Source organism: Siphateles boraxobius, unplaced genomic scaffold (assembly GCF_051911475.1).
Source record: "Siphateles boraxobius isolate OS27281-9 unplaced genomic scaffold, OSU_SipBor_1 53, whole genome shotgun sequence".
Classification (NCBI taxonomy): Eukaryota; Metazoa; Chordata; class Actinopteri; order Cypriniformes; family Leuciscidae; genus Siphateles; species Siphateles boraxobius.
The window spans coordinates 13,342,231-13,369,714 of record NW_027509175.1 but is presented as its reverse complement, the minus strand read 5'-3'; the positions used below and the strand labels follow the sequence as shown (position 1 = coordinate 13,369,714).

At 38.2% G+C, this 27,484-nt stretch overlaps 1 protein-coding gene across 1 annotated transcript; it reads left to right on the top strand.

Moving 5' to 3' along the window:
- Window positions 1–308: 308 nt before the first annotated feature.
- LOC143713998 (uncharacterized) lies at window positions 309–11,484 on the top strand. Its single transcript, XM_077204912.1, is given in 5 exon segments — window positions 309–463; window positions 8,674–8,805; window positions 8,807–9,729; window positions 9,732–10,918; window positions 10,921–11,484. Coding segments are annotated over 5 exon segments (2,961 nt in total).
- Window positions 11,485–27,484: the final 16,000 nt, after the last annotated feature.

Below are 27,484 nucleotides of genomic sequence, written 5' to 3'. Positions count from 1 at the left end.
GACAGGATTTGGTGACCTGTGAAGTGTCTACTTATGAGCGCGAGATCGACCATGGACCAGTCTAGTCTTTGATTAAAGCGTTGAATGAACATGGCTGCCTTTGCAGAAAAAGACTTGTGATACTCGTAGAACAGAACCCCACCGTAAGAGAGAGCTAGGTCAGAAATAATGGCCAGATAGGTATCTAGTTCGGCTCTGCGCGCTGGATGGACCTCACAGATAACATCCCTATAAACTCCAAATGCGGTAACGAACTCGGGAAAAGTTAGAATTTTTGAAAGTCTAGGGTCCCCATCTTTTAGCTCGACATGCACGTCACCACAGTCTACTATACGCCGTTCACACAGCTCGGAACCCAGCAGGAGTTTAACAAGGTTGATGTCATTACCTGCCAATATCTGTCCCCTCAGCTGATGAGAGATGGCAGCAGCTGGTGGGAAAAAAGGCGAGCCAGTGGAAAGAGGTACGGCGGTTGTTAGGGTCCTTTTAGGTGAAAATTCCGTGGTGACGTCATCACTTTGAGGCTGGCGCGGATGTTGATGCGGGTCGGAGACAACAGCGGCGGTTGAAGCAGGGAAGATGGTCGAGGAAGGTCTGGAAATGGAGCCGTCTTCCAGTGTTGATATCCTAGCGGACATGCCGAGGAGAGAAGTTTGGATGTCAGAAAGTGCCATGAGCACTGGATCATCTGCTGAAAAAGTACTTGGGCCCGGACGAACAGAGCAGCTGTCCCGTTTTTGTGCTGGGGCTTTGCTGGCTGTCTCGGGATTTTTTCGCTTCGAGGTGTGCTTTTTTCCGGAGGACTGAGGAGGCACCGGCGGAGATTCAACAACTGGGATTATTAGAGAATCGCAGAGGAGGACAAATAGGTCCTCGTGAGAGGCGCCACGCGGAGGCTGAATGTCATTTAAAAATAGGGTTTCCAGTATTTTTGCCGCGGGCCAATCGCCGATGCATGGTTGGGACGAGGATTTATTTGCCAACCGCCGAGAACTCCTACGAGCGGTAGCGTTATCTTCCGGGCAGGCATCCTGCACCTGATCCGATTGAAATGGTGATGGCCGGGTTTCCTCAGAAGAGTCTTGCCAATCTTCCTCGACAGCGGTGGAAGTCATAGCCGACACTAGGGTAAATAGAAGCAGTACTTTTGCGTTTAACAACATGAGTGTTTTACCAGCGTACAGAACAGCAGAAGCGAGCAGCGAGCCAGCAGAGCGAGCAGCAACCAGCAGAGCGAGCAGCAAACCAGCAGAGCGAGCAGCAAACCAGCAGAGCGAGCAGCAAGCATGTATGAGCAAGGTGAATGAGCTTTAAATAGGCACCTTGTTTGAGCTTTGGCCATTGAGCAACGAGGGGAGTTAATCAGCTAATGCAGCTCAGCTGGAGCTGATCAGCTGACGGGACAGTGTTGATAGCAAAGCATTAGCAGCGTCTTGACTACCTGGCCTGCCAGAACTGACGCTGACGCTCAATTAGTATGGACATTCAAAACCAGAGGGTTATATATGTGCATAATAAGAGATAACCAACATCACTTGTTGTTTCATTACTAATATAAACACAGATATTGAAAACCAGGTGTGTCTCAAGTGAATGTAAACAGGTGGACAAACAAATCAGACATGATCTAAAGATCGGATCTGTACATCAAGACTTGCAGTGTAAACGCAGCAGTTGTTATAAGAAACTTGCTGAGAGTCGCTGCAAAACCAAGGTTGTGTTATTGCAAAGTGCCGGACGAGCAGAAAATGACAATATGTCGGAGAAAAGTTTTGAAACCTGCAGAGAAAGACAGAAGACTCTCACACCAGCCTCCTTTTTCTGCCGCTGGCTCAGAAGAAGCAGTCATCCAGTGTGATGATACACATAGCCATGTTGTAAATGAGACAACATCTCCCTTGCAAACCCTCCACGCTGCTGTTGTTGTGTTTGGCATATGTCTACTAACACGACGTCATTGCAGAAACCAATGCAGATATTCCAGAAAACTGAAAAGAGCGGCACAGGACACACAAATCAGATCAGAACAGTTGCGATACACAGTGTGGACGATCTGATACACAAATGATTGGATTTGGACTGACAGTGTGAACATAGTTGAAAAAATATATATATCATGGGCACTTTAATTAATAAATATCTAGTCCTGAATTGCAAAAACATGTTTGAAGTAAACTGAATTACCGGCCACTTAATTATTGGTCATCATAAAACTTAATTCATCCTGGTAAAAATGTATATTATTGATCTGGAAAACTGTCCCACAACAAGAAGGGATTGGATTTACATAACACCCAAGACTTTTGATTTGGTCATTTTCCGAGCCGCTTCCCTTCCTCACGGGGGGGGGGGGGGGGGGGGGGGGGGTTGATTTAGTTTTGCCGGTCCCAGTTGTACACTGACCATCACAAAGACATTGGATCTCGCCCTGGATGAAGAATGAAACTTTATGCTTTGATGATAAAGCTTTCCAATACTCAGAGCAAACGCTTGTCGGGAAAAAGCCATGACAGGAAGCTATTACTAGCAGAAGACATCAGTGAGGATGTCACCTGACTTCTCGCCCATGTTTGGCTCAAAATCCCTTTGAGGCTGACTAGCGGGGACCCGGCTGACACACGTGTAAGACGAGACAAGACCGTATCCCAAAGAACAAGGATTAACAAGAAAGACAGGTCTTTTTTTACACTGTCCATGACTGATGCTGATGACAGTCAAAGATTTGTTTGTGTGACTTCTCAGTCCAGGAAAGATTAAAGGCATGAATTACTCTGTACGGATAAAAAATAAACTCTACCATGATCATTTATAAGATATATATAAAAGTGTAGGCACATGTAAATATTTTAATAATATTTAAATATTATTAAATTAGTTTTTATTAAATTGATTAATTATTATCATCATCATAATTGTGATTATTTTTGTGAAAATAATAATAATGGAAACACTTTTCAATAAGGATTCATTTGTTAAACTACAGTTAACTACATTACTTATTATGAACTAAAAATAAAAATACTTGTAAAGCATTTAAGCATTTAAATGTAATTTAAATGTAATTTAAATGTAAGCATTTACATTATAAACATTTACTAATATGTTATTAAAATAAAAAAAGTTGTAGCCTATCTGTTAATAATATTTAATGGACTTAATAAATAATAGTTTTATTAACTACCATTAACAAAGATTTGCTACAAATACTTTAACAAATGTATTTATCTTTGTTAGTTAATATTAGTTAATACAATAATAATAATAATACCAATAAAACCATATTATACATGGTTTTCACTGATATTAAAATATATATGCATCCCCTTTTTGTGCATATTCAAACTATTGTTTTTTTACATAGAATACCTTAGAACTGCATGTTTAATTCACTCTTCCTCTTCTCATTCAGTTTCTGGTTCAAATATATATTGATAAATTAAACCAGTATTTCCACTTGCCACTGTGCAGCGTTTACAGTAAAGTTGACTGAGTGTGAGTGAGTGGAGGCGGGGCTCATTTGGATATTCATGGTTTACTAAATGAGGCAAGGGTCTAGAGTTACATTCAAGCTATTGTCGGGGTTCTGTCACGGTGTGGTGTTGGAGGAAGACAAGGCAAGCAGGCAAAAGGTCCAATATAAACTTGTTCACTAAATATAGCTTCAGGTAGGTACAGACAGGCATGTAAAACACTCAGACACGCAAGCTAACATCATAACATAATCAAGAACCGGCCAAGACTAACTGAACAGAAGGACACTAAATACAGATGCAAATGAACAATAACGAGGTGAGGACAGGTGACACGGATGATGAGGACGATGAACAGGTGGGTAATTGAGGGAGTGAGATCAGGTGTGGAGACAAGAAGGATTCTGGGTAGTGTAGTGAAGTTGAAGACAGACTGGTGCAGACGATGACTGTGACAGCTATTTCAAGGCAGGAAGAAATTATTTTCATAGGGGGAAAAAACATTTAAATATCTCATTGTGATTATCAAAGATGAGTTTTAAGGGATCCAATTATTGAATGCAGGGGGACTTTAATATGTCTAAGGTAGGCTATGCTGAAAAAGACCAAAAACACTTAGAAAAGTTTTATAAAAGAGACTTTTATATTAAAGTCTCCCTTCACTAAAGATCTACTATATCCCAAAAACCCTCTATGTTCACTAAATTAGACAAACATTTGGAAGCAAAATGTTCTGCTTGGAAACCGTTTGTGCAATATGTGTTGGCGATACCGATAATCTGCAAATATTTCTTTGAGGTGTTTCATCTTTGCTCTGTCTGGGTCTAAATCCTCATTGTTTACCTCCACAGTTCAATGAACTGGCTTAAATGTGATTTTCCCCCTGATTTTCCCCCTGGCTTACAGTTTTATCTCATGGAGAGGCAAACAGCGGACCTACCGCATCAGATCTACTTTCCGCAAGTCGCTTCGCAAACAGGCCCGGGCTCACAGCAGGGACACAAATCCTCCCTAATCCAAATTAGCCCCTCCAAGTCAAATAAAAGCATCTGTCACGCACCGTCTCGCTCGCCGTGTCTTCTCTTTATGGCTGCGGCAGATGGCACTGAGGATGGACCTAAAAAGAGCAATATATTAAAAACAGAAGACAAAATGACTGACTTTGTTTACTCGATATCACATAAATCTTAATCTATTTTGATTTATTTTATCTGCTACTAAATTAGGTTATGGTAGTGTTAACTAAACAATACTTTGTGCAAACATGAGAATTAAGTCTATTCCTTCTAAGCTAACAAAATATGTTCAAAGAACATTTCCTAGCATTCCCATTATGAAAGCTTTGTTCTTTCTCAATGTTCTTTAAAACATTTAAAACATTTTCAAACATTATGCGAGCGTTACTTTTGAATGTTCTGTGAACATTCTTAAACAAGTTATAACAATTAAAAAGTGTTTTGTGAACATCATTAAAGAAGATGGGGCATATTACAAAACTTTCTATCTTAAGTTAAGATCGGTAACACTTTACAATATGGGTGCACTAATAAGCATTAATTCATACTTAACCAATGCACAGATAATCATGAGTTAATGTATGATTCATGAAGAACTAAACCATTAATTAATTATTACTGCACCAGCAACTAATAAAGAGTCTATATGATTAATATGATTAGTCATGTGCCTCAACAAGTAAAGTCATAACATAATGATAGATTTGCAAATCAATGATTAATTAAAGCAGACAACTGGAAGTTGAAGTGCATAGCTTTGACTAATTGTGGTAATTAACACATTAATTTACACTATTAGTTAATAAAATATGTTATTAAGGAATTAATACATGATGACACGTTTAATTAATAGCAATTCATTTATTACTTAATCTATTAATCATATAGACTCTTTATTAGTTGCTGATGCAATATTGCACCCATATTGTAAAGTGTTACCTTAAGATCTGACAAATTAATTTAGGATTTTTCACAAATTCATATTACAGAAGCAAATGATAACTTGATTAATGATTATTGTCCTATCTTACAAAATCTCATTTTATCTGTTGTTTGAAAATCTTAACGCGTTTGTTAATCAAGTCTAAGCAAGCAAGCAGCTGCTGTGAAGTAAACACTAGGTGTGCTTCTAATGAAGTGCTGTGGAATGAGAAGTTTTGACAAGCTTGGTAGAAAAGACAAAGCCTATAACTATGTTTTGTGGGAGTCTCTAATGATCAGTGTTTTGTGCAGCACATCATTTGGGTGTTCAAAAAGTCAAACATCGCTGTTCTTGTATCATTGATAAATATGATGCCATTCTCAGACATGGATATTGTAATGTGTTTTTTACGCCTGGCTTTTAAATAATTTTGAAGTTAGGACACTATGGACAGTTTTTAGGATTTTTTTTTTCTTTCTCAAGTTAGGATGCTTCTGAAATACCCTTTTACTATCTGTAGTTAGATTAGATAATGCACTTAAGAAATGTTATTCTGTAATAGCTTTTGTCCTAAATGAGGTCCTAATTACATTTTCCATTGTTACTAAACAAATACTTTCTGTAACGCCCACAGATAATTCTAAATGAACATTCCATTAATGTTAATGTTTAGTTAAAGTTCCAGCAAGATTCTACTTACTTACTTAAGTTTATTTGTCCCTTAAAGGGAAATTTGTTTTGAGCAATACAGGTAAAAAGCTGCATAACAAGATACTCACATCAATACCATAACAATCACACAGTTGTGTCCTGTGCAACAGAGTTTAACAACCTTGTAGCCAAAGGAACAAAAGAGTTTTTATAGCGGTTGTATCTAAACCTTGGGGTACGAAAACGCCGACCAGATGGAAGTGGTTCGAATTGTGGATAAAACACATGAGAAGGGTCCAAAGTCATTTTCCTCGCCTGTTTAAAAATAATTTTGTTAAATATAGACTGAATATTGGGGTAAACCCCCAGACCAACCACTTTCATTGCTGTACTTACCAAACGGTTCAGCTGAGATCTAAGAGTAACTGTCAAATTACCGAACCAGGCTGCTAAACCATACAGTAGGATGGACTCAATACAGGCACGATAAAACATCAACATGACCCTCTGAGAAACTCCAAAAATTCTCAGCCTTCGTAAAAAGTACATTTTTTGTTGCACCCTTTGACACAGATTATCCACATGCACCCCCAATGAAAGTTTATTATCAATAAGCAGACCTAAATATTTGTATGAAACAACCTGTCTAATGGGCTCATTGTTTATCATGATAGGTGAGTGGTTGCCCACTAATTTGGAATCAAAAATAATTTCCTCTGTCTTTCTAACATTAATTACAAGACGATGTTCTTTACTCCATGTAACAAAGTTAGCGATCTCTGAGGTATAATGTTGAATGTCCTTATCTTTATACAGAAGACCAAGAATAGCAGTATCATCAGATAAATTGATTTGATAGGCAAACTGACAAGGATCAAGATGGTCCTTAACCTCTTCCTTAAGCTTCCACACCATAATCCTTTCCAAGCACTTCATCACAACGCAGATTAAAGCAACTGGGTGATAGTCGTTATACGCTTTTTTGGAACTGGTATGATAATTGATTTTTTCCAAATATCTGGAAAACTATGTGTATCAACGGACCTCTGAAAAATGTCTACCCGTGCAGGGGCTAATTCCTCTGCAAAGGTTTTCAGGATAAAAGCAGATAGACCATCCGGCCCAGTTGCTTTTTTGGTATCAAGATTTTTAAAAACCTTAACAACATCAGACAAACTCATTTGAGGTTTAGAAACTGAATTATCAATCCCAATAGCCCCCAGTACATCACGACAGTCACTAGAATTAACATCAAACCTACAATAAAACTCATTAAGCTCATTTGCCAGTGTCTCCTCATTTACAACCTGCATGCTTATCCTTTTAGGTGTCATATTTGTTATACACCTTACCTTAGACCACAGCTTTTTGGGATTTTTACTCAGTTCACTATCAATTAAATATCTGTAATTCTTACGAGTTTCTCTTATTATATGATTAAGCTTTTTCTGAGCCAGTTTTATAAGTTCAGCTCCCGTTGTTTAAAAAGCCAAGTGTTTCTGATGTATACACTCTTTAACATCCTTAGTTAGCCTATATAAGGCTTGTTCTTTGAGAAGTGTTTGACCTGTTTAACTGGTATCACAGAATCTACACAGAATTTGACATATGCAGACCTGATTTCATTATGCCTGTCAATATCTGGATCATACAGTACCTCCCAGTCAGTACAGAGAAAATAACCTTTCAATGTTTCCACTTTTTCTGAAGACCAAAGTCTCACCACCTTGTTCACACACTTAACTGATTTCAGCAAGGTACGGTAGACAGGAAAAAGCTGCAAAGTAGGCTAGTATAGGCTGAGTTAGCTAATGGTGGTTTAGCTTTCACAGTATATGCTTTCTAGCAGAGTTATACAAACGTTCTTCCAGTAACATTAATGGAATGTTAATTTAAAGTTCTGAGAATTTTCCCTGTTATCTGGGTTTCTGTCCCTATCGGTCGGAACTCAAATCAAATGTCAAACAGTAGTTAAATTCAGTGCAAATCAAACGACACATTGAGGGTTAACGTGATGTTAATTAGGTTGAACACTGTTGCACAGAGTTAATTTACTTCAGTCAAAGTCTGATGGCGCAGTGGATAAGACACATGCCTTTGGTGTGAGAGACCCGGGTTCGAATCCACTGTGGGACACCAATGTGTCACTGAGCAAGACACTTAACCCCTAGTTGCTCCAGAGGCGTGCGACCTCTGAAATATAGCAATTGTAAGTTGCTTTGGATAAAAGCGTCAGCTAAATGAAAATGTAATCTAAAATGTAATTAATTATACATCATTCATTTTTATACAGTCCATCTAGTGCAATCTTAAAGCTTTTAATCGTGAATGCATGTGGCCTTCACCACAGACACACGGTAGATGAGTGAAATTAATCATAAAGCAGCTTATCTACCAAGAGGTCTAAGAAAAGTCATAAGTCTAAGAAAAAAAAAACTCTCTCTTTAGAAGGCCAAATAATTGAAGGCGATTTACGCTCTGAAGTTTAATACTCAATTATTTACAATTACAATTATTCATTTAGCTGACGTTTTTTATCCAAAGCGACTTACAATTGCTATATTTCATAGGTCACACGCCTCTGGAGCAACTAGGGGTTAAGTGTCTTGCTCAGGGACACATTGGTGTCTCACAATGGATTCGAACCCGGGTCTTTCGAAGCTTTATTCTCTTTTCCTATTGGTCTCTGGAACTGCCAGTCCGCTGTTAACAAAGCTGATTTCATTACATCTTTTTCAAGTCATTCAGGCCCTGACTGAGACCTGGATCAGACCAGAGGACACTGTCACACCTGCTGCCCTCTCCACTAACTACACTTTCTCACACACCCCCTGTCTGACCGGAAGGGGTGGTGGTACTGGTCTGCTGATCTCAAATGACTGGAAATTTGATCCTTTACCACCTCTATTTGACAACAGCTCATTTGAATTACATTCAATTACCATCACTAATCCTATAAAAATCCATTTTGTAGTTGTATATCGTCCCCCAGGTCAACTTGGCAGTTTCTTAGAGGAGCTTGATGTGCTACTCTCATCCTTCCCTGAAGATGGTACTCCTCTTGTAATTCTTGGAGACTTCAACATCCACCTAGAAAAACCTCAGGCTGCCGATTTCCACACCCTGCTTGCATCATTTGACCTTAAACGAGTATCTACTGTGGCTACTCACAAATCAGGTAACCAATTGGACCTTATCTACACACGCTACTGCTCTACGGACAATACACTGGTCACTCCACTGCACACCTCAGATCACTTCCTCCTCACTCTCAACCTCAACCTGCCTCAGAACACAACACACACTCCTCCACAGGTCACCTTTCGACGGAACCTACGCTCACTTTCACCCTCTCACCTATCCTCTTTGGTCTCATCCACACTTCCTCCACCTGATCAGCTCTCAACACTAGATACTAACAGTGCAACTGATACTCTTTTCTCCATTTTAACATCCTGCTTGGACAACTTCTGTCCCCTTTCCTCCAGGCCAGCCCGCGCCACACCCTCTGCCCCCTGGTTATCTGATATTCTCCGCGAACATCGTACTAAACTCAGGGGTGCAGAGAGGAAATGGCGCAAATCGAAAGATCCGACAGACATGGGTCTTTATCAATCCCTCCTCTCTTCCTTCTCTGCTAATATCTCTACTGCTAAAATGGCTTACTATCAAAACAAATTTTCAATTCTTCTGACTCTCGCATGCTTTTCGAAACCTTCTCCTCTCTTCTTAACCCTCCTCCTCCTCCTCCTTCATCAACCCTAACAGCTGACGATTTTGCCACATTCTTCATAGAAAAAACAACCACCATCAGCGGCCAATTTACCAATCCACAAACTGACACACACATTTTACCAACAAACGCACACATTCTACCCTCCTTCTCTCTACTTTCAGAGGCGGAAGTCTCTAAACTCCTCCTTTCCAATCGCCCTACTACCTGTCCGCTTGATCCAATCCCCACTAATCTACTTCAAGCCATTTCTTCCTCAGTTGTACCCACACTCACGCACATAAACACTTCTCTTCACACTGGTACTTTTCCCACAGCTTTTAAGCAGGCTCGAGTAACCCCACTGCTTAAGAAACCCAATCTAAATCCAGCACATCTAACAAGTTACAGACCGGTATCTCTTCTTCCATTTGTCGCGAAAACACTTGAACGAGTTGTTTTCAACCAGATCTCCTCCTTTCTTACACAGAACAACCTCTTGGACAACAATCAGTCTGGTTTCAAGAGCGGACACTCAACTGAGACTGCCCTGCTCTCAGTAATTGAAGCTCTGAGACTGGCAAGAGCAGCTTCTAAAACCTCAGTCCTCATCCTGCTGGATCTGTCTGCTGCTTTTGACACAGTTAACCACCAGATCCTACTGTCAATCCTAAAGATGAAGGGCATCTCGGGAACTGCACTCCAATGGTTCGAGTCTTACCTCTCAGGTAGGTCCTTTAGGGTGTCATGGAGAGGTGTGGCATCTAAGACCCAACATCTAGCTACTGGGGTGCCTCAGGGCTCAATGCTTGGACCACTCCTCTTCTCCATCTACATGACATCACTAGGATCTGTGATTCAGAAACATGGCTTTTCCTATCATTGCTATGCTGATGACACACAACTCTACCTCTCATTCCAGCCTGACGATCCAACGGTAGCTGCTCGTATCTCAGCCTGCCTAACAGACATTTCTGGCTGGATGAAGGACCACCACCTTCAACTAAACCTTCCGAAGACAGAGCTACTTGTGGTCCCGGCCAACCCAACACTTCATCACAACTTCTCCATTCAGCCAGGCTCGTCATCCATAACGCCATCAAGGTCAGCTAGGAACCTTGGGGTTGTAATTGATGGTCAGTTTCAATTGGTCAGTTGAAATTCACAGACCACATTGCTAGAACTGCCCGGTCCTGCAGATTTGCCTTGCACAACATTAGGAGGATCAGGCCCTTCCTTACAGAGCATGCTACACAACTCCTTGTCCAAGCACTTGTTTTATCCAGACTGGACTATTGTAATGCTCTCCTGGCTGGTCTTCCAGCTTGCTCTGTCAAACCTCTACAATTGATCCAGAATGCTGCAGCCAGAGTAGTCTTTAATGAGCCAAAGAGAGCACACGTCACTCCTCTCCTCACAAAATTGCACTGGTTGCCAGTTGCCGCTCGCATTAAATTCAAGGCACTGACGTTTGCCTGCAGAACAACCACTGGCACTGCTCCCTCTTACCTAAATTCATTACTTCAGACTAACGTGCCATCCAGAAACTTGAGCTCTGCTAGCGAATGTCGTCTTGTGGTACCATCTCAAAGAGGCACAAAATCTCTTTCTCGGACCTTTACCACGACTGTTCCCTGTTGGTGGAATGATCTGCCTAACTCAACCAGAGCTTCTGAGTCAGTAGCCACTTTCAAGAAACGGCTGTTTTTTTGACAGCACTTGATTCAGTAGTACTACCACTTTCTCTTCACTTTCTCTTCTCTTCTATTCTATAAAAAACAAAAAAACAAAACAAAAAAAGCACTAAAGTTAAACTGAGAGGGGTTATAGCACTTGCGTATTGTAAATGTCAAATATGCATATCGCTTAAACAATATTTAGAGCCTCATTACCTTGAAAATGGCAAAAACATCAATTTCACTTGTGCAAAGCGAGCTGCATCAACAATAGCTCATGTTTTGTTTAATTTGTTGCTCAAAACAGTCTGCTACTAAAAATTGACCAGAATAAAGAGTCTGTGAACATGACGCTTTCAAGCCCTGATGTTCACACATCTCGTGTAAGCATCTTGAGTTTGTGAATTCACACTGTATGAGTTCTGCAATGCTGCAAGCCGAGCTTCAGCACGTTCATTTTCTCAGTTTTCACACTGAAATCAGCAGAAATAATGGTGAAAAATATAAATTCTGTTCCTGTTGGGAATTAATTGGGTGGTGAAAAGTGATATGAGGTTAAAAAATAAGAGTTGGGAAATTATGAAGGAAATTCTGTTTCTTTGCAATAATGTGCATCAATGAATCGTTTACATAATTTTTTTTTACATACATTGAAAAGTCCATTTCGATTGTGCATGTTGATTTTGGTATCCCCAATATGAGCAAAAGAAGCAATGGAACATACCAACTGTTGCAATTCCTAAAGAAGCTCAATCATAATGCATCTAAACATCTGTATTTTCAATTACATTGCTGTACATTTGAATTTTCTAACATGGCATTTTGCAGTGAGACAGCAAGTTTTGCGGGGCAAACAAACAGCACAAAGCTCAACATCTTTGTGTTGTCAAAAGCACACGTAGACTTACTTTTGCTGTCACTGGGGATTCTCAGCTGCCCTACATTCAGCTTTGTTGACACTGCTGAACATTTCATGTATGGTCCGACTCCTGTTGTGAGCGTCTCTCACATAAATAGTTCAAACTATTCCCCATCTGAGTCAAACAGCGTCACATATCTCAAGCAAAGCTATCCGTCTGGACCTTCCCTTGTCACTTTCGATGAAAGTCTCCATCTTCTATGGTCGTAAATGCAGGTTGTGTGCAGCGCTCAGTCTCAAGCAACACTGGACGATTCTCACTTTTGCAATAATGGTTGCATATGTCCTGTAGGACAGAGAAAAATCATGAATGAGATTCTTAATGGTTTCTTCTAGATAGCAATGAGCTTAAAAAGATCAAATCGAAACAAATCTTTTGCTTATACAGCATATTTACAATAACACTACTTTAAGACTCGTACTCAGTCTGCAATAAAACATGAAATTTCAATTTAAACTCAAAATGTTCCAAGATGAAATGGTTTTATATGATTTTATCATTTACAAATTAGATTCTGAATTGTTTCTCCTATACATCAATGACATTTGAGACAAATTGAGACTTTTCTAAATATACTTCTGCTTATTAACTCAATTTTAAGCAATAAATCTTTGTTACCCGTCCATCAAAATAGCACCAACAAATTCAAAACAATTTAAATTCTTCCAAGATCAAATGACTTTTCTGGTTTTAGCATTTTATAGAGCTGAACACTCATGGTCAACAGTTTACTTCATTTGTATTATTATTTCTCATAAGAAACGTGAGACAAAGGTGATCATTAAAACAAAATAAATCACAAATGTTCGAAATTCTGAGCAACAAATCCTTGTTAACTGTCTATCAAAATAGCATCAACATACAAATGATAGTTCTTTAATATCTATTGATAATGTGTTTCTCATAAAGCATACAGCAGAAAATCGGATGGAGCAAGCGGTACAGGAATGATTTTGATGGATGACTTTTAATTTAACAGGAAAGGTCACAAGCCACACAACCCGACATTGAAGAATCAATGCTCATTACATCTATCAGTTAAATTATTAGTTAAATGTCTTGTGGGACTTTTTTTTTCACATGCATCACAACCTTAAGTTTACAATTACAGAAATATGCAGCTATAAAGCGAACTAAGATATGGGGCTTTAAAAGGCGTTACATTATGCTTTTTTCCATGTTCAATGTCTTTATGTGAAATGTTGCTGTTTTAGGATGAAAAAGCTCAGAAAAGTTACAAAGTTATTCTCTATATCAGTGTCAGTGTTTCTGAACTCCCTGAAACGCCTCCATTGTAGTCTTGAGTTTTCTTCCGGGAACGAACACGTCACAATATTCCTCATTTAAATAATTAAAATGCAAAATAAAGGGGCGGGGCCTGGTTGAGTTATTTAGTAGTGCGTTAAACTGGTGGTTATAGTAAGTGTTTGAACTTTTTCAACTATGTTTGAAGCGCTTGACCAATCACAACACACTGATCCAGCCGACCAATCAGATCACAGTGTGATTTTCAGAAGGCGGGGCTTAATAGAGACCGGAACTAAACAGGGGCGTGTTTTGCATACAATGGCGTTACTTGGTTCTTAACAACCATAATACGATGCATCATTGAATAAAACCACTAGCCAGTCATGACTTTTTCCCGAAACCGTATTATCGCAAATTTGTTGTTTAACCACATTGGTTAATGATGTCATGCAGGTGGTGGAGTAGTAACTTTTTTTAATTAATCCATTTGAGATCGAATTAATGCCAGAATTTTACTAGAAATTACGGACATGGAATCTGAGGACTAATTCTAATTTTGTTACTTTGCTTTATTTCCAGATTCAATCATAGGCTCGTTCTTACGCACATGTGCATTTTTTAGTGGTGCTTTAAATCTCTTAACAAACTAAAAAAAAGCGTAAATAAAATGTGTATATATTCAATATTGGTTTGTACTGAATGTCAGCTTGCTTATTTTGCTCAAGAAATTATTTATTAAGTCCACATGTCATGCAAACAAGAAACTCTGCTTCTAACCACAGGTCGAGACCCCAAAAACAACATCAAGTTGAGAAATGGATGGCGATGCTCTGAGTTCAAATTTCTGCGAAAGTGCCTGCATTGCTAGAAGTATTCAAAGTCACGTACTTGCACTAACTATTGGTCCTGGAAGCTGTCGGATTTATTCGTGTGATTTCCACTATAAACTATTCCTAATGTGGATGATTTCGTTTCAAATATCTAGTCCTAAATGCATTTGCAAGGCATGTATATCACTGCACATCTTCCTCTGTGAAAAGGTAACAGACACGTTTGCTAGTCCTCCGGAAGGTTTAAAACATCAACATGCCTGAGGGATGCAAAAAGCACACGAGCTTCCCAGAAAATAAAAGATTATAGGACAAGACAACATAGTCAAAAAGAAAGAGTTTCTCCACAGGACAGGATTGGATATCTGGGACAGGCTGCCCCAGAACAGGCACAACAAACGTCAAGTCGTGTTTGTTTGAGGCTTCTTTGCTGCACAAAACAGCATCAACAACCTTTGTTGACCATCGCTGGGAATTCTGCCAGCGCGAGCCTCTTTCCGAGTGAACCTGATGCTCATCTGGACAGGATAAAAGAAAGAGAAACAGTGGCGGAAAAAGCAAACTCGCTGGCCCGTGTCGTGCATTAGAGCGAAGCTTTTCCATGACCCAAAAACCAACTCCACATCCTCGGACGACTCTTTCAGAGCTTTGTCCATTTCTCGTGTGGAGACGGCGTGAGTCAGGCCACACATTCCTGTAGATAAACGCTCTGAACCGTCTCGCCGCCTGCCAGGGGAGATTACGCATGCTACAGTTAGCAGCGTGTTTGCAACACTAGCATGATTTCCAGAAAGCGTCAAAACTCAATCATCCCCCTTTGCGACGTCTGTCAGGCTGCAACTCTCACCTGTCAACCTCTGTCACAGCGATCATCAATGACTCCGTGCTGGTAGAGGAGGGGAAGAATGTAAAAGCACAGGAATTGAATGAAGACGCCCTTGGAAGCGGTTCCGCGGAGATGCGTCCCACTATCGCAGATATACGACTTGTCGTTCTCGTGCACGAATGAAGAATGATGCTGTTCGTATTGTGACTACCCCGTTTTCCTATTCAGGGTGGGGAAATAAGTGTGTTGTCACTAGATTGATTCATATTGTATGCCATAATAGACTAACAATACATTCCTGACAACATGCCAACGTGTTAAGGGAGAAATAACATGTTGGGTCAAGCAGGCCCTATTTTCCATCCATTTGAACAACGGTATGAATCACTGAATTTGAATGGCACTCTTCCAACTAGACACTCAAGCGCATGTAGTGGCTTCTCTGCAACGGCACACACACCGGGATGATGCAACCGCAGTCTGTGTACAGTGATGTCTTCACCACGGTTTGACTGTCCGGTGGGAAGGAAGTCAGTTATGCAATCAGCTGGACTCAAATCAACAGCTGGAAGACAGAAGAGGATATAATAAGGGAACTGGGATGTTTTTCTTTGTGCTGGATGACTAACTACTTATATAATTGACAGGATACTGAACAATAAAAAAAAAAATCAAATCATTGTTTTATTTTGAAATATTTGTTAAATTATTTACAAATTAAAAGGTTTTCTACAACTAAAAAACAAACAAACAAACAAACAAACAAACACAAACAAACAGACAGAGAGAAAGTATTATAAAACGTCAGATAGATAGATAGATAGACAGACAGATAGATAGACGGATAGAACCACAAAATGACGGACAGAAGGAAAGATAGATGATGGATGGATGGAAAGAATGACAAACAACAGATAGATAGATAGATAGATAGATAGATAGACAGATAGATAGAATGACAAAACGACTGATTGATTGATTGATTGATGGATGGATTGATGGATGAGTTGATTGATTGGTTGGTTGATTGATTGATTGATTGATTGATTGATTGATTGATTGGATTGATAGATAACTTTACTGTTCTATTCATTAGTCAAAGGTACATCAGATTAACTCAGGCTAAGGTTGTAGCTTCATTGTTTATTCAGTTTAGTTTGACCCAGACAAAGTTCAGTTCATAATCTGTGACACTAAGTTGAGACTTTCTGTATATACTGAGGTAAAGTTGAACATGCTAATGCTGTGTGACTGCTCATAAAATATGTATGATATTGTGTTATCATATTTTTGTGATGCTTATGTGACAGTGGGTGTGAATACAATGCATATATTTACATGATTTACATTTTCTCAAAGAAAAGCTCATTAATTTGAATCTATCAGAATTTTAGAAGCCGGTTTGGGATTTTGATCCTCGGCAAAAACAATCTGAATAGAGATGACCGAATAAAATCAATGTGGATCACTTACACCATGGTGACAAAAGATGCCACAGAGCTAAATCTTAATTAGCCGAAATAATGAGGCCAATACAGAATCCAATCCAATTAAAAGAGAAAAGTCTCTAGAAGCGAGTCCTCTCAGAGGAACGATAAACACAACGGAACAACACTACACTCCTCAGAGAAAAGAAAACTAACAACGTACGAGGACTTCAGCATCTCTGTCTAAATTTCTGATAATGCTTAAACACACTGCCAATTAAAAGGACAAAATACTTGAACCAAATCACTGAATGCGAGAGAACATTATGATGATCCCAACTAGCCGAGGCTGATTCTTCAAAGCGTGTTGACGTGATCCGCAACCGTTCCACCTTTAGAAGAAATAACCAGCGATGCCAAGGCATATATCTCTTCAAGCTGCTCAGTCAACAGGTCGACATGCTGACAAGACAAATGATAATGACGAGGCAGTCATAAACAGCAGAGGTCGTTCATCCTGATGGGGCAAACAAACAGCTTAAACTGGCTCACAGTGGTTAAACTGGTCAGCTTAATGGGGTTTTCATGGTTTTAGGTACTTAGTTTTAGGAGATCAGCTAGTCTAGCAGGTAAAACAGTTCAACAAAACATCTTTGGCTAATTTAAGTCGTTTTTTTCTGCAGGGTTAAAAGAGCATGTGAGAAATGTTGCAGTGTCATAAATAAAAAAATATATATATACATGAATATCCATACTTGGTGTGCATGCACCATAATGCATTATATATCCTTCACTGACCTTTGCTCATATATTTAAATGACTCATGCAATTATAGACACATGTTTCTCTGAAGTTCATAAACTCTGTCCAAAAGCATGCAAGCTCCCTACATAAAAGCATGTTAATTCAGCATAGAGTGTTTAGTTATCGATTTAATGGAAAAAATGAATCTATCATCCATTTGGCTGTTTTGCAATTTTATTCAATTTGTGGAAAAATGTTTTGGTGGACTGATTAAGAAAATGTGATAAAAAAAATTGTGCATAATACAGCAACTAGTGTTAATTTACACAACTGGAAATTGTAGAATATGTATAGGTAGAAATACAAATTTTACCTAGATTTATAAACGCTGTAAAATTATTTTTTATTGTTAGTTCATGATACCAACTGCATTAACTACTGTTAATACATTTAAGCTTCTAACATGCAAAAAGAATATAGTGAAAGAATATAAAATAAAAATATCATGATATAAAATAAGAAAATTCTCATATTAGTTCTGGTTCAACAATCTCTGGCATTGGAAAGCAGATCTACTTGACTTTTTGTAATCTTAGACACACGTTTCTCTGAAGTTCATAAAGTCCTAGTGAGCTGCATATATTAGGGCAGTTGCATGTTCAAAAAACAAGATGTGATGAGCTCAATGAAAGAAAAAAATCAAAGCAAGAGCAATAAAAAGTATTATTTAATACTGAAAAATATTATTAAATCAAACCAAAAACGGGCTTATAAAAGTGCTGCAGTGCTTAAATTCAATGCAAATCACATTTTTAGCTTGCAACATGTTAAACTCAAACTAACTCTACTGGAAAATGACATTGCTTCAGTACAGTACAGTAACGTACAGTGCAAAATGGATTGTCAAGGAAGCGTGTAATAAGACAGGTGTTGACGTGTTGTAGTTCATATCAAACACTGCCAGGGGAAATGCGACAACATGTGAAACAGCACAATTCTGTTTTAGAAATCAAAAACGTATTTGTCTGATCCTTTCTGTTCTCTTTCACAGGTTTTTGAACACTTAATGTAGCATTCTGGGTTTAAATAAGACGTGACCATAAATAAAGAGGATGAAACGTTTAATTCTCACAGACACGGCTGTGAAAGTTCACACTTGGAAGAACTGGAGAATGAAACAGCTGTCTTGTAACACACTATAATACACAACAGCTGTTAAAACATTGTTTCTGCAGATAAAGCACAAATTTATGATGTGAACATCTCACCTTGAATGAGACGTGCGACTTGATTGAAAAAGCTTTATCAGTACAACGGGGCCTTTTTGTAAATGTTCAGAATATATTTCACCTTATCATGATCAAGACAGATGAAAAGATATTTTAATTGTTTGTATATTGTTCATATCTTTACACTTCATAGCTCATAGTTATTTTGTCTCTGATGTTTCTCCTACTGTATTAGGAGAAATATAAATAAATATGCATAGAATAACGGGAAAATCTACTGAGAATTTGATGAAAAATTACTTTTGATTGCAGACTTTGGTATTTTGGAAAATCTGATTGCATTGATGGGATCTCGAATTAAACTGAGACATATGAGATTACTGAGGTATTTTTCTCAGATTTCAGAAAACATCTTCATTTTCCTTTCTTGCTGTGTAGAAGACACAACTGAGACATTAAGGAGATCTCATATGTGACCAGTGTTACCAGTGGCAACCTGTCACTCACACGAGATCCACCAATAGCAAACCACAACCATTCAATCAATTCCCCACAGACAAAATTAAGCCCCGCCCACATTTTTTCTTGTTCCAGAAGCGGTTTCACTCAAATATACGTCAAGTCAAGTCAAGTCAAGTCATCCTCATTTATATAGCGCTTTTAACAATGTAGATTGTTTCAAAGCAGCTTTACAGAGATAAACATATAATTTAAAGTAACAGAGATTGGTTTGGTTTTATAGTGGCTCTTGAAAAATGTTTTTTCCAGCTAAAGTTAGTTTTGATTGATTCACTTCCGTCTAAATGATCATTTGTTATTAAATTAGGGGCCGCTCACCATACGTCACCATACTTCAGTTTCCTGCCAACTTCTACAAAACATTTTTAATATTAGTTTTAATTTTAGTTTACGATAACGACCCTGTAAATGACTTCTTGAGTCCAGTGTTGAAGAATAACGGCATCAAAGTCTACGTGTTGACATTCTATATATAATTTACTCATGTCTTGACGTCGGGGAATATTATGTGCATATCACTTTGAGTGCTCAGGTTTGTCCTTGGCTACCTGAAGGCTTCCCAGAACGCTGAGCTAAAATTAACACCACCCATAAAGGCAATGGTCTGTAAACACACAAGCAAACAAAGGTCAGATAAATTGGAGATCAGGACTGGCAGTGTTGCCTAGTGGTGCGTTTAAAGGAGCTCAGGATGGAATGCAGAAGTTGCTCAGGTTATTCTGGGATACGGGATGCCACATGTTGGACACTGGGAATACTAGAACTCACCAGCCTTCATGTTGCTGTTTGCAATGGAATAACTAGCGTACTTACATGTTTAATGTGTAAAACAGTATGTGTAAATATGTGTTACTTACTTATATGTGTAAAACAGTTGCTGGGCAAACTGTTCATAATGCGTCACTGAGTCATAATGCATTAACTAATGTTAAAAAATTTAACCTTTTAGTAAAGTGTAAATAAATAATGAATAAATAAATAATATTATGATATATTGGTTGATTCTGGGATACAGTATTGTTCGGTTAAATACTGTACATTTGGTAAACGTTGTAGGTCTAGTAATTCAAACGATGTGTTTGTAGAAATGCAGACATTGGAGAAATATTACGTTTAAAGTAATCTGTCAGTTATTATTTATATAAAAACAGAAGGCCACTGACATATGAAGAGAATGCAACAATATTGAGATGTTGCACATTCCAAGCAGAAAAACTAAAACTAAAAAACAAACCCAGAACAAACAGTCTTCAGTTGTTGTTGTTGTGGGTGTTGTACAGTTCTGTCTTACGACATCTCATACAAATATGACTCCATGTTGCTCGGCTTACAGTCAGTTTGACAGCCTTTAACCCGTGCTTGTCTTCATCCGTCACTAAAACCTCCTGGTAGATCCTATTTTCAATCTTGAATAAATAACAAGATAAGTTTGAAATAATTCACAAGGTTGTCAGCTGGACAAGCAGGGGGCAGCATGCAATTTTACAACAGAGTTTGGTGGGGAATATTGTTTTAATTTTTGGATGGTAATTAGTTTACTTTTGGAAAGTTGTCGTTGTGTAATATTCTACATGAAAGGTTAAAAAACACGTCTTAAACACCAACTGCACTGTGACGATTACTTTGACAAGCACGCAGCAGTATAGACTGCATAATTTATAAGAAAGTGACAAGACGTTGTTTATAAAGTTTTTACATGAAAGGCTCCAAAAGTTGTTGCTGTTATCTTCCTAATTCCCCCAATCCCCGTCATGCATTACAATATGTTCGTGTCAGTCTACATGAGAATAGTAGAGGAAAAATAAAAAAGAAACTTGTGAGACTCAAATGTGTGTGGTTGCATGAAATTAAAGTCTAAGAGCTCATATACTGTATATATATATATATATATATATATAAAGGGTTCTTTTAAAGTGCAGCTATTATGCTTTTTCGTATATTATCTTCCATTTATGTGTAATATAGCTGTTTGTGAATGTAAAAGGTCTGCAAAGTTTTAAAGATCAAAGTACACAACACATAAAGTTCTGGTCTCTTAAAAGAAAGAATCGATAATGAAACTGTGACAGTCGTCAACAATTCCTGTTATATGTAACAAATTTGCACAATGCCCGCCCACAGTCTTCATTGGCTGCCCGTGAACAACGTCTTCTTTGCCCTGCCCTCAAACACAGTATTTGTATCTGAGATTGGAAGAGTTTGGTTTATGTTCAATAAGATGCTTGTCTAACAATCCACTTTGAAGCACTTAAAAAGAATCTGACGCTGGAATTGATACATAAAAAAACGGATGCCATCATTATACTGTTCATATCACTGTGTATCAAGTGTTAAGGAAGATCCAGAGCTGAAATTCAGATATGGTAATAGATTTTATGTTTCTGACACGTGCTCTAAGCGGTCGACCAATCACAACAGACTGGGCCGTCTGACCAATTAGAGCAGAGCAGGCTCACAGAAAGGAGGCGTTTAGAGACTGAATCTTCGAACAAACCGTTCTCACACCGACTCTTTGAGAAATTAGGTGATGTGCAATGTATATTATGAGAAAATTGTTTTTTAACCTTGGATGCATGTAAACCTGTTGTAAGAGACCTCCAAAAAAGAAAAGAAAAGAGGAACTTTTACAATAGCATAATCGGGGCACTTTAAGAACTGATCACTGACAGCTTCTTTGGGGAACCAAAAAATTGTTCTTCTATGGCATCGCTGTGAAAAACCCATGAGGGATGAGAAATGTTGATGAGCTCATAATGAGACTTCTGACTTTTCATTGCAAACTTTGTATCTTAGTAAATCTAAGCACAGAAACACTAACATCTGAGAAGTTTTGCGCTCCATTGCAGTCTAGAAGAGAGGATTGAGATATTAAGGAGATCTCGACGGGTTGCACTGACAGATGAGTATGCTTTGAGTGGTTTCAGGTGAGGCATGTAACAGTAACTACAAAGAACACATCATTTAGTCAACGACTCAATGGTTTACTAACAAGTATCGAAGACGTCCTGTTGATATGCATAGTTAAATCATGACTCTACGACAGAAGAGAAGCTGAAAGCTACATGCTGATCTCTCTAATGTTTCATCTGAGTGTCACTTTCCCAACGACAACGTCTCCACACTGATGTGATGCTGAGGGGAGCGATGCGTCTTTCAGAACATTAAAAGAGCAGGATGAAATGAAGCCATGCCGCGCTGTCATAAATGAGTAACGGTCCTGTTAGAGAACGCCCCGTGGGCTCAACTTTAGTCAACGGAGCGCCGGTGATTTCTTCAAAGAATATCACGACGTGGATAGCTTCTCATTCATGATCGTTAAAAAATCTTTGTTTGTGTTATTTTATAATGCAGCTGTCAAATAAATCATTAGTCATGACTATTTCAACCTGTTATAAAAAAGGACAAAACAGTTGCAGTAAAGTCAGCCATGTAACTGTGAAATATAACATCTGACATAATTAATTGCAAAAAGTATAACATCTGACATGATTAATTACAAAAAGTAAAGAATTAACTTCAAGCATCATTCTAGAATACATATCGGCTGCTTCACTCAACCTAAAATAGCATCTTGTCTTCAGCCTCTCAAGTCTTCAGAAATGGAGGACAAGCACCAAATCTGGTCTAGAAATATAGTCATCTGATGTTAATGTGACCTCATAATCAAATCCCAGGTCTTCAGTGTCCCAACATTTAGTGCTAATTAGTTTTTTATGATATACGGATTCATGTCATTTCGATATAGGAAGAGGAATGAAACGCACCTCTGTTCTTTGTTGCATTCAGTCCCTGTTTCCATAAATCTTTCCTTTAGGACACGGTATCGGCAACCTTAGACAATAAGGGTGCTTTCACATCTGTAGTTCGGTTCATTTGGCCCGGACTAAGGGCGAAAAATTATACTTTGTATCATCTCAGGAGGTTTGGTTCCTTTTCACACCACACTGATTGCTCTGGTCCGAATCAGATGATGAGTTGATGAAACGAACCAAAATGCAGTCACCTGACAACATCCACATCACTCGTTGGCCAGAGGTAACTGCACTTCGATTGGTCAGAATTAACGTACGGGAAAATTCCAGAGCTCCTGGAAGTTAACAAAGAGGAGGAAAATCCGGCAGACAACTTTTTACTATGAAGCTGATTGTATCCCTGGTCATAATTTATTATATAGTTTGTCTACACCACTTTAGGCAAACAATAACATTTGAGAATGAAGCGAGGATGCGGCTTGAAAATAATGTTAATATTTGAAATAACTCCACGTTTGTCCGCGAGCTGCCATGCTAGTGCAAACTGTCAACAAACATTAGTCCTCATCCCATAATGCACAGCGCAGCTACGGCAGCTGGTTTAGTCCAAAAATGCGCAGTTCTTTGGCAGTTGGGTCTGTTCGAGGTCGGATCACGTTCTCACCACAAACGAACCGCTCCAGAGTTCGCCTGAAAGCGAGTTATTTGGTCCGCTTTTGGTGCGCACCCAAGTGCGATTGCTGCTTTCATTCACACCTGCCCAAACGAACCTCACCAAGGGGGAAACGAACTCTACTGCGATTCAAACAAACTAAATGAGGCAGGTGTGAAAGCACCCTAAGAGAAGAGGATTCGATAGCACAAAAGCAAGAAAGATCAAGTTTGGTCTGTTTTTTTGATCTCAGAATAATACCATGATGTTGAATCTCAAAGATAATAATATTAACCCAGCATACATGGTCTTTAATATTGAGCCAGGAGATAAAAAAAAGGGCACGTCAGGTGAAAATCCTGCTGACCTCTACTTTAGGGACATGCATGGAGAAACATTGTCTGACCACCTCTTACCCAACAGCAGTCTGACTTTCCTGACCTCTGACCTCTGGAATGACCTTGCTTTGGGCACAGACTCTCCTCCAGCGTCTGACCTTTCACTTTATCCTTTATGTACCTCCCGCTAACCATCTGACCTAACTCAACTTTAAAGAAGACAGTCTACATGGCATCTTATAAATGTTAGTCAAGGTGAACCAAAAACGGGGAAAGAATTTGAAAAAGCAGACTATTTGAATCATTCTGATTCATTTAAAATAATGGATTTGGTAGCACTTTATTTAACAGTCCTGTACCACACATAAATATTATTTTCTTATAGTAATTACAATAACTGGTAATAAGTCACTAACCCTGATCCTACCACCTAAACCTAACCTTAACCCATGTATAGTTACCTTATATTAGCCAGTCGTAAGTACACTGTAAGTACACTTACTGTAAAATAAAGATTAACGATGGATTCACAAATCAGACATAACTATGCATTTTGAACAGATTTTTCTAAACACAAACTCCCCAACAGCAAATCTATCCAATGAATTATAACCAGAAATCATAAGTCTGAAGACAGTAAGATGATTTGTAAGAAATTAATACTTTAACCAAAAAATAATGCATTAAAACTTTCTATTCGTCAAAAAATACTGAAAAACTAAATCATGGTTTCCCCAAAAATATGAAGCAGCACAACTGTTTTCAACATTGATAATCAGAAATGTTTCTTGAGCAGCAAATCAGATCATGTGACACTGAAGAAATGATGCTGAAAATTCATCACAGGAATACATTATATTTTACTATATATTCGCCCAGAAAAGTTATAATATTATTACAATATTACTGTTTTTACTGTATTTTTAATCAAATAAATGCAGCCTTGGTGAGCACAAGAGACTTCTTTCAAAAACATTAAAAAAATCTTACAGTCTCCAAACTTTTGCACAGTAGTGTCTATTGATATGTATATACTAGAGAAATAATACTTTTTTTAAACATTCCTTTTTTCATGACCATTAGAACTCTGAATTAAGTATACATTTTTTTTTATAGAGCAATGTTAAACCTCTTACAATGTTGCCCATTGAACACCAAAATGATCAACCCAAGGCCTATAGCCAAGGAAACACGTCCACGGGAAATGTTCATTGACTTGTTCCTTATTTCCCTGTAGGAAACCACCTACAGTATCTGCTTAGCATTCAGCAGTTCTGGCCGAAGCGTTCCCCATCACGACCCACTCGATTTTATTCGTAATGAAGTCAGTGGACTTCAAAGAAGGCGTTTGATATCACTTGCCAGTATGACGATGAAACCAGCTCATTAGCTGCTGCTTTGATAAGAATCAAACAAGTTATTATAGTGTTAACCTCGTAACCCAACAATGAAACACGGTTTACCTAGAAGGAAGGGGAAACGAACACAGTTATAAATCACACCTTTGCCGCACTTAGGAAATGCGATTCATTTTCCATTATTAAACAGATGCCCACGGCAGAACACATGCTGTTGAAGATAAGAAGATGCTTGATCAAAATGGATCAGTCCTATGAAAGAGCATCTCTGGCCAGCGAAGCGTTTCCAGGGAAAGCTAATAACCGTTCCTTTTCTTCAGCAGGAAATCTTTTGAGAAGCGTGATTACATGTCAACTGCATGAATACAGTTTGAACAATAGGCGGTTGCTAAAACGTTGATGTTTTCTGTAATCAGACTCAATTTTTGCATGTTCTGAAGAAAATTTGCTCATGCAAAACTCCCAGCCACAATGCTAGGATGCTGTGAGCGGATTTTAGAGTGGGTGGCTGTTCAAAAAAGTCAAAAATCCCACCATCAAGTCTTTGTAATATTCTGGTCTCTAGATATATGGCTCATCATGTCCCACTTTCAATGCAAGTCTGTGGGATTTGCTTGTATTATCATGTGAAAATTACATTCCAGATCAATTGGAAAGGTAACTAACATTAATCGTAATAAAATAAAATATATAAAACCCCTTGTGTTACTAAAAATCAAATAAAATTGAGAACAACATTACTAAAACTTGAACTAAAATTACATTGAAAATGTTAACTGGAATAAAATAACATTAAAAAAAATGTAAGCGTATTGTATTTCAGCGATTTGCCAATGCAACATTTCGTTTAGTTTAATTTGAAGTACTAAAATTTCAAAAACTAAAAATGAAATACATATTAACAACTAAATAGACTACATAAAAACAATAAAAAACACAATAAATAATTAAATTAACTAAAATTACAATTAAACAGTAAACTGAAAATTTAAACTAATTTGGATATTAAAAAATACTATGAACACTTTGAAGCACGTTTTTGTATCATCATGTGTGAACTAAAAACACAAAGAAAGAATTCCACATTTTTCTCCATGGCTAGCTGTTGAAATCTGAATCTGATGTAAGCTGAGAAAAAGCAGGGCTATTCCTGAAGCTCGGACTGAAGGGAAAACCCAAGACAATAAGGGCTTTCGAGTGTTGTCAGATACTGTTCTTACTTCGCCTCTGTTGGCAAGCGGCGTCCTCACTGTCAGCGCCTGACCTTCTCTTAGCGAAAAGATCGGAGAGCGAGCAGATGCTTCTGTACGGTCCCTCAGGGACATCTTCATATACTGTATATGAAGCTATTAAAACCAGCAGGCGGAGGAGAAGAGGATTGTTTTGAAATGATAGAGCTCATTTATTTTGTTTGTGTAGCTGTCTGGCAAAAACGCTAATGAGCAAGTGCTATCCAATAATAAACAACTGTTTATCTGATGGGATCTGTTGCTGCATTTGAGTGAGGATTGAACACAAAATTCACACCTGTAAAAAAAGTCCGTGCTGATCAAAAATCAAATTTAGAATACAGATTTATGTAATTTAATTACAAAGTTTTTCCAATTGTCATGGTCAGTCATGTGATTTCATGTGATCCTGTCATATGCTTCCCTAGTCTCATGTGTCATGTTCTGATTGGTTCCCTTGGTTCATGTGTCCCACTCTTATTGGTTTATTGGTTCATTGTGTTCAGGTGTGTCTTGTTAAGTCATTCATCATTGTGCATATATTTGTGTATATAGCCCTCATATTACCATTGTTTCTTGTCTAACTTTGTTTGTGTAACCGAGCTTATGTCTCTGTTATGGTTCATGTCTTTGTTTATTGTGTATTTAGTTTATGTTAATAAACTGCAGATGGGCTCTGTCAACTCACCTTCAAAGGACAGATTGTTACAATCGGATGGTACTACAGTAATTAAGTTTGTGCAAAAAAGTTTTTCATAAGCCTAAATTAGGGCTTACCAAACAATTTTGTCAGTCGAACCCTGAGATTTTAAGTTCATATTTCAATACATTCAACAACATATTCTCATGTTCAAAGTTGCTTAATGGTCAACACATGCTGGTAAAAAAATAAAATATTATATACGTTTTAGGTAAGTGTTTAATTTTTTTGATTGTTTTTATTTTTATTTTTTGTGTGATTTGAA